Consider the following 8,736-nt stretch of genomic DNA (forward strand, 5'->3'; position numbering starts at 1 on the left):
TTTCTGTGGCCATGAACACAACGCTCTCCTATTGGAATGTTTGCTTATATTGCAAGTGATTACGTGTTTTTGCTAACCGAGAAAATACTTAAGTGTGCACCCTGGGAAGAGACATGCTCCTAACCAGGCTTAGATTTGCAAGGCAGAGGTAGTATTTACCTGGACTTGACTGGCTGAGCTCTGATAAAGGCCCGTCAAATACACCTGGATATTACTGATTAGCATAGAGAGCAGCAACAATGCTTTAAGATCTATTTTCCTTTTGTAAGATACGTGGGTAAGGGGTATTTTATTAAGTTAGGAAAACATAGTGTTAGCAATGCTTTTATCCTCAACCTTTTTCTCATGCTTATATGTTAGGCTGGCTTTTCTTACTCTCATTGCAAATTATGGGGAAATTGTTAGAAGATTTCTTGTATTTGGAATTTCTTAATTTTCTTACGTTCCCTGCCATTTTGCAAAATGTAAAGTAACACACAACAATGCATTTCTGTATCTTTCAGAAAAAGTCCCTAGAGTCTATAAACTCTAGGCTTCAGCTGGTTATGAAAAGTGGTAAATATGTGTTAGGATACAAACAGACTCTGAAAATGATTCGGCAGGGCAAAGCCAAGTTGGTCATCCTGGCCAACAACTGTCCTGCTTTGAGGTAAGCCTGCTTTGAGGTTCTTTGTACAAATACAGTGTGTGCTTCGTGTTAATTGCTACAGTAAGTTATTAATGGAGAGTACTTCGCTGGTGTATTCCAGAGTGCTACGAAATAAAAGTGATGGGTTAGTTGGTGAATGAGCTCAGGTGTGGGTGTGTTGAAATGCTTCCCAACATTTTTCTAGCTTTCTAATTCAAAGAGTTTGCACTAGCGAAGATAGTGGGAGCTTCTCACACTGTGATAGCATTCATTACAAGTATAATGGGGCTGAGTTCCTGTGGTTTTCTTCAAAGTAGTGTATTGGAAAATAATTTTACGGGTAGGAAAACTGCCGTACACCGATTTAAAATATTTGAAGCACACAAAGTTTGCTGTCTAAGTAAGTTATAAATTTAGGTTCCTGGCCAGTGAAACTGTTGGTTGTTTTTTTTTTGAGAATGAAATCTTTACTAACTTCTTGACATTTTCGTCATTGAATTTCTGGACCCTTTTTGTCATCAAGAGATATCGACAAATTCAAGAAACTGTAGCTGCAGAAAACCAAAATTAGATGCCTGAGAAACGGCAGGGCTGTTAGAGTAGGCAGCATGTTAGTGAGGATCCCAAAAGTGCTTGAAGAACAATATTGACCAACAGAATCTCCCAGTAGAAGTCAGAAGAGAAGGGAATATAGATTGACTCTCTTTAAGAAAAATACAGTTTCTTTCACAGCGGCAGACAGATACCTGTTCTGCATCTGGCCTCTGGGCTTAGCTCTTGCAACCTTTTGGAAGTCTGGAAGTCCTGAATCCCCTTCTTTCCTGAAAAAATAAGTAATGTGTAGGAGCAGTCTCAAGGGTTTGCACTCCAAAAGTGGGTTTGCCATTACATACCTTCAGCGTGCTTCTGGATAAGGGTTCCTGAGCCACACCACAGTAGTGATGTTGCCTGGCAAGAAACAGATGTGTTTTTCTGGATGGGAAGGAAACGTGTGTAAAGTTTAAGCATGGTTGGCATTAAAGCTGTTCTCGCTGTATTACAGTCCATCAGAATAATTTGTTAATATTGTAACACATAATTCTTGAATTTCAGAAAATCAGAGATTGAGTACTACGCTATGCTTGCCAAGACTGGTGTCCATCATTATAGTGGCAACAACATTGAATTGGGCACGGCGTGCGGAAAGTACTACAGAGTGTGCACACTGGCTATCATCGACCCAGGTATGTCTCTTACAGAATGGTGCCCAAATGGGTATGTACCAGAAGCTCCTTCTTTCACCTGTGAGTAGCAGCACTGAGGAAGTAATGTGTGGGTGTGGTGACTTACTTTGCTGTCCTTCTCCCTCTTAATTATAATTTTCTCTGACCAAGATCTTGTTCTTCTTTTGTGAGTCCTGTATTCTTAATTACTGCTGCTTATATTTGCACATAGCTCCTTTTACTGCTAAGCCCCATGAGTGTGCATTCTGTCTACCGTCGGTCTGTAATGAGGTTTCAGTGGCTGGGAAGCAGCTTCACAGAGCATGTTTCTGAGCCCATCAGCTAGAATATGAGCTTGTGCAACATGCTGTTTGCATCAACCTTGTTTGACTATTCTTAATCCAAGAGAAAGGAGTGTGAGTTGTCCTGCTTCCCAGAATGATTTATACAAAAATAACCTATATGCAGGTTGATATTAATCCAGGGTTGAAAATTACATTAAATATTTTATTTTAAAACTGTTAAGTCTGTCTGTAATTACTGTGTAATTAAAAGTACTCTTTGTCCCAGAGAGTTGCTCAAGTTGCTCGTTGGGTGACTTCTTATCCTCTTTCCAGAATCTTCTAAGAGAAGAATCAATCTTTTGTTCCATTTGTTGACTAAAATGTGTACACATGGATTTAATGATTTCTGTAATAACTTTCACCAAATGTTCCCCAAGTGATGTTGTTTTGAATTCGCTCTTTCTTCAGAAAACTTTATTTATCTTGTTTGTATTCACCTAGTAGCAGTAAACTTAATTTTCAAAATGTTACTTTTTGGATAGGAGGGGAGCAAAAGAACTGCTAGTTAATCTTATTCGTATGTAACTTAATGCGAATATTCTCGCTGTCCTGATATTTTTGTGATCAGGGGAGGCTAGACATTCGCTATATTAAAACTATGCATTGTGTCCTCCAGGACTAGATTGTTCCTCTGGTACTGGCTTTGTAAATGCTAGTGACAGGTACATAACTGCTGTAAAAATACTGTGTATGAATCAGAAAAATACAGGTTGGGTTTTTTTGTATTATTATCTTTACATTGCTTTTGTATTTATATTCTCCAAAACAGATCTTTCCGGGGGTCCTCTTGTAACAATGTATCTTTGTTTTACAGGTGATTCTGACATCATTAGAAGCATGCCAGAACAAACCAGTGAGAAGTAAATGCTGTAAAGATGTTATTTCTACAATAAATCTGGTTACAGATCTGTTTTAAGAAAAATTTGTATTACACCTTTGCTGGTTTTAGGGAACAAACTATATAAATGAAGATTAATTATCACTGCTGTGTTTCCTGTTCTGTTAGAAATAACCTTCACAGGACAAAGCTTGCCTGTTTTTCTAGAAGTTATGGATCTTGAGAGGTAAGTGGAGTCAGACTTGCTCATGGCAAGGGTGGTGCCAAATCCCAGCAGGCTAGGGCTTCCTTAGTTTTGGGTTTTGAAGTGCTAATGCAAAACCAAGTTGTAATGTGAGGTACAGTAGCAAATTTGGGATGTTGGTGGGGAATCTCAAAGGGTTTACTTACACTAAAAATAATTCACGCTAGTTTTACCAAGTCAGTCACAAAGTACTAATGAAAACTACCTGCTTTGTCTTTTCCTTCCAAGAGAATTTGCTGTAAAATGACAGATAGGATAGCTGCTAGACATTATGTATAACATCATACTTTCAATAAGATACCGATTACATCTCAAAGCTGACTTTAAATCAGTCTCTTTTAGTTTTCTGAAGATGTTACGTTGGAGAGATGCGAGTTGGTGTTCTCAGGTGGTGTCCTCTTATTGCTGAGGCCATTGCTATATTACATTATTTGTGCCCGTTTTGTGCGAGACCATGACTGCAGGATGTTCCTTATTACTAGTGATTATAAATTGAGGTGCCAGTGCTTTGCTGACATGCAGTAGAAGAAATAACTAATGAAAATCAGTATGTACTGGTACCCTTGCAGAACCTGCATTCTGTTTGCCAAAGCAGAAGGTAACCTTTTAAAGCTTGCCGTAATGTATCGCTGCATGCTCGGTGGCTTATCTGAGGTCATTTAGACTAGTTTTGCTGCAGCTACTGGTATGGAATGGGTGAAGCTGTTCATTTCCATTTGGAGATAGTGAAGAGGCAAACCAATGTGTGTCAAAGCAAGGGAGGAAGTGCTGGTGTCTCTACCTATTAAATCACAGATTTGGATCAATTCAAGAGATAGTTTAGATACTGCTGTTAGTGTGAAAGTAAAGCTAGCAGAAGTGTGCTGTTGCTGCCAAGGGGAAGGACTAAAACTTCAAGGCACTTCAGTTGGCCAGAAAGGCTGGAAGCAATTTTCTGTTTTCATTTGCATCTTAGTGTTTGACAAGTTGTAATGCCCAGAATGTTTTCATAATTAAAGTACTAGTTGCATTCAGGAAAGTTATAAAATCACTGAATGCTTACCAAAGCACAGTGGGGAAAGTTACATGGTCTGGATGTTGTAAGAGGGGGAAAAAGTACTTGAAACTTCAGATAGTGATACTTTGATAATCCACTTTGTGGATTTACTTTGATACAGTTTCAACATACAGAAATTTATTTTACTTCCAGCTGTTTTCAGTAGTCAACTCTTGTTTGAAGAATATAAGTGAGACCTAATTGCTGTGAGTGTTGTCCCACTTGTTCTGCTTTTATATATGTATGTACAGAACTATATATATCCACACAGTTGGGGTGTTTAAAATACTAGCAGAGTGAGTGGAAGAGGGAAACACAGAAAAGCAAGCCTAATAAATTCATACCCTAAAAGTACTTCAAAACATGGAGGTTTCACTTCAAAAAAATAACAGCACTTTATTATGTTGCATAGCTTATTTCAGTTGTTTAGTTCTGCTTAATTATTTTTTGCTACTTACTAATTGTTTATATATATATAATTTTCAACATTTCTTATCTGCAGTCAATGCAAGACAGAACACATAGTATGTAGATGCAGGGATCCAAAATACTCTCTTCAACTTCAGGAACAAGGATTTCTTACTTTACTTCGAACCAGTTTAAGAAAATAGCTCTGACAAGTTTGTATGTATAAATATACAGTGTAGTATACACTTTGAGTTTTGATCAGTATTTTAGCCTGTTTTCCAAGTCTTCCATTCTCTTTGTCATTTCTTCCAGTAGACAGAAGTTAAGGAAAGAGCTGCTGAGTGGATACATAAATAAAAAAAACAGTGTCAGGTGCCTGAGTGCTATGGTCCATAGCTTGGTCTTGTTTCTCCTCTTTGTTACCAACCCTCTTTGACTTCCAGTAGTTTCTGATACAATACTCCCCTGTATTTTCTTGTTCTGCATTGATGAGCTGAGTTGAGAAATGTTAAGCCCCTTTCATTAACGGGCACACTTTGACATGGAGTTCAGGCTGCAGCTTATTAAAAAGGCTGCTGATTTTGAAAACTGGCCATTTTTCTATATTTTATTGGGAAGCTAAATATCCTAGTTTATGCTGTTTAAAAAACATGTCAATCACATGGAAAGCTACATGTAAGCTAATAGATTATAAAACTTACAGAGCTCAATGACTGCAGTGAGCATGTTTGCTGATGATTTTATATTCCAGCCCTGTAGGTACTGTTTTTAAAAGCCAGTGGTTTCCAGATGTGGAGTAGAGCACAACAAGCTCCATGGGATCTGGGGCTGGCTTCATTGAAAGTAAGCAGCTGTAGCAATGCAAAGCAGTGTACAGCATTGGTTTTCTGACAGCAGTGCTGTGCCTGCTGTAGGAGGAAGCTGGATGGATACTGTTTACCTGACCACTTTTCCCTGAGAGTCATTGTATGACTGGAGCTAGGAGAAACTGAGGCAAAGAGGGGACCTAGCATCAAAAGAACTGAAAGCACTGAGGCTCACTTTAAAAGGGCTCAGTTGCAGCACCCCACTCCTTGCTTCTTTGTCTAGTGTCTTGATTTCAGTGTTTAAGGTCTTGTGCAAGGTAAAGTGGAGAAGTGGTCATATAAAAGTGGGATCTTTGACAAAGAGCTGTTAGGAATTGGTTAGAATAGACAGGCAAACTGAATTCAGCCTCTGAGTTAGTCCAGAACAGCTGTGTTCCCTCCCACCCCTGTTGTGCTGACAGCAGGAGAATCTTTCCTCTTGCTAGTAAGGAGCAAGAGTGGGAGTCCTGCTCCTGTGGGGACTACTAGCCTGCCTCTACAGTGTGTTTGTTTGGCAGTTTCTCAGTTGTGTGTCATGCAGAAGGGATTGATACATCCATGCTAGCATCATCTGAGCTGCTTTCTATGCAACTTCAATATTTTTCAAGTGTGTGCAGAGGCAAAGTTCAAGCAGTAGAAACTGCATTCATCTACTGATAGAAAAAGTTAAATGTAGTTGGATACAAATTACCAACCTCAGTCCGCAATCTCTTTTCATTTGGAGTATTGTTTTAAATTACTTGCTGCATCTAGTTCTTCACCAAGCAGTTCAGAAGGGGAAACATCTCCTATATTCTGACTCCTGTAGCCACTAAGTGCTATTTTGAGACTATCTGAAGAAATAACCTAAAGCAAAGAGTGTTAGTCTTGAATTTCACAAGTAATTTATTTGCTGTCTCTGAAAGTGTTTACTGTTAGGGATTATTAAAACTTAAGATACTTATTTATATTTTGGTCCCTTCTATGAAGGAGGGGCAGATTTCAAATCTTAAAAGCCTTACTTCTTGTAGATTAACATTATTTGTTAAGTACTTTAGCTTTTCATTACAGTAGATTGATTTGAGCTATGGAGACAGCTTAGACTTGATGTGATAGACAGTTTCTTTTAACATGCCCCCTTTGTCTTACATGTAAGAAACAATTCTTCTGAAAGGATATATCGCTGGGTGAGTTTTCTTACTTCATTGGTTGCATAGTTCTGGAATGTCACAAGATTTTCGCATTTGCACTGGTCTTTATCTTTTGAAGCTTTTGCTGAAAAACAGAAACAGTCAAGCATAGGCTAAATGCTGAATAAATCAAATGGGATAGGGGAGGAAATGACAAGGACTTAAAATGCAGAGCAGTTTTAAGACAGCTTCCTGTTCTCAAAACATCCAAAGGAATGCTCTGGGGCAGATTTTGTAAATGCTGGATAACACTACACAACACTTAGGCCTATGTATTCAAAGTGCAGTCTGGATTATTCTAAACAAAGGTAATACCTGTTGTTGAGTGAGTGTGACTGTCTTCGAAAAGATACTTGTGGTGTATTGCAAGATTGGGACAGGCAATGACATCTGTGATGGCTATTGTGGTTGGTTCAGGTCCTGCAGGAAACCCCCCAAAAGTCTAAATATCAAACCCACTTCACTTAATTATACAGTATTTTTTTTTCTACTCACATGCACAGAGTTCTCCTTAATAAGTGAGTAATCTCACTGATTGCAGTGAGGATCATTCATGGAGAGGACTAGGGATAAAGATGTGAAGGAACCAAGCTGTTAGGCTGTATTTACTGTATACATGATTTAAGTTGGGTTGCAGAACTGAAAGGGAGTTGTGAAGGTTCCTGTGAGAAACAGAAGTGGTTGAAAGCTGAACATGCTTTAAAATACCAAGCACAGTGTTGAAATTCAAGTTTCCCCATGAAGTAATTAATTTGGATGGTATAAGAAGCATGCAGCCATGCATTTGTTCTAGTGAACCTCAAAATTTTTGTACAAAGCAGATTTAAATTGCAGAAAGGGGGGTGGCTTGGAATGGGGCAGCAAGGGGAATATGTTGAACAATTCTCTCTGAGGTGAATTGTTAGGATTTTTTAGAGAAGGCAGTGTGAAGAGGCAACTTAGCAATGATCTGGGGAGACAGCAGGACACTGAGTTAAAACAGCCAACCTGAAGGCTGTGGACCAGTCTTACGGAGCCTCCCAGATGATGGATCCTGCTGGTGAGCTGACTCTTTCAAGGCTGGTAGGAAGAAATTGCCAAAGGAAATGAGATGACAAAAGGAGTAATAAAAATGTTTACATTCCCTAGAAATGGGCATGTTTCTTACCAGTAACTCAGCATTTGTGTCTTATTCGCATGAAGAATGCCTCATACCTGTGCAGTTTAGAAGAGGTGCAGTATTGTTGGAAACTCCAGGACTCGCCCTTCAACCCAGACTATCAGGAACTCCTCCAAAACCAGAAGTACTTTATGAACATACTAACAGTAGTAAAGTGACCTGACATGACAGCAACCTACTTTGTGTCCTTTAGTGAAAATTCTTGCATGTTTCATTGTCATCCATCAGTCCTTTGGTGTGAACTGAATAAGAATAAATACTGCTTGGAGAAGGAAGAAATTAAATATCTCAATTTTCTCCTTTGAAACACTGATCAGGGAGTTGGGAGTGTTTAAGTGAGAAGGGTAGAGTAGAGTTTATTTCCACTACAGTTAAGAGCAAAATAAAAGTTTCTAATTCATTAAGCACACCTTTAAAATGTAGGAATTTATTTCAGACTCCACATATCCATCTTTTTAGTCAAAGGGTATCTGGAGAGAAATGGAAATTATTTTATTTTTACTCAAGGTAAGACCACCTTGAGTCATGCTGTGCACTACCCCTCTCTTGTCGCAAGAGGGTAGTGTAGAGGCAGTTGGTTCCTTAAGAATGGGTTCTTTTCCAGAAAAGAAATGCTTTACCTTCAGTTAAGTGTGGAGCCCTTAATGGCCCAGATGAGCTGAAGAACATACATTTAACAACTGCACGTCTTGATCAGCTATGCCAGGGGAGTGGATGGGGCATCTGGGGCTCCCTCCCTGCACATATACCCAGAGTTCCTTCACTGGATGTGAAGGTAAAAGGAGATGGTGCAGACTTTCCCTGATATGCCATGAAGATGCAGTACAGAGGTGGAAGATGCTTCTGGGCCCCACAGGTTTGTT

At 39.1% G+C, this 8,736-nt stretch overlaps 1 protein-coding gene across 1 annotated transcript; it reads left to right on the forward strand.

Moving 5' to 3' along the window:
• Positions 1 to 503: 503 nt before the first annotated feature.
• Positions 504 to 3,156, forward strand: RPL30 (ribosomal protein L30; the record flags this gene model as incomplete). The annotated part of the gene is made up of 3 exons (XM_010183065.1): positions 504 to 649; positions 1,721 to 1,851; positions 2,989 to 3,156. Coding segments are annotated over 3 exons (327 nt in total), but the record flags the coding sequence as incomplete, so codon positions are not given.
• Positions 3,157 to 8,736: the final 5,580 nt, after the last annotated feature.

The sequence above is a fragment of the Mesitornis unicolor genome, unplaced genomic scaffold (assembly GCF_000695765.1).
Source record: "Mesitornis unicolor isolate BGI_N332 unplaced genomic scaffold, ASM69576v1 scaffold46294, whole genome shotgun sequence".
Lineage (NCBI taxonomy): Eukaryota > Metazoa > Chordata > Aves > Mesitornithiformes > Mesitornithidae > Mesitornis > Mesitornis unicolor.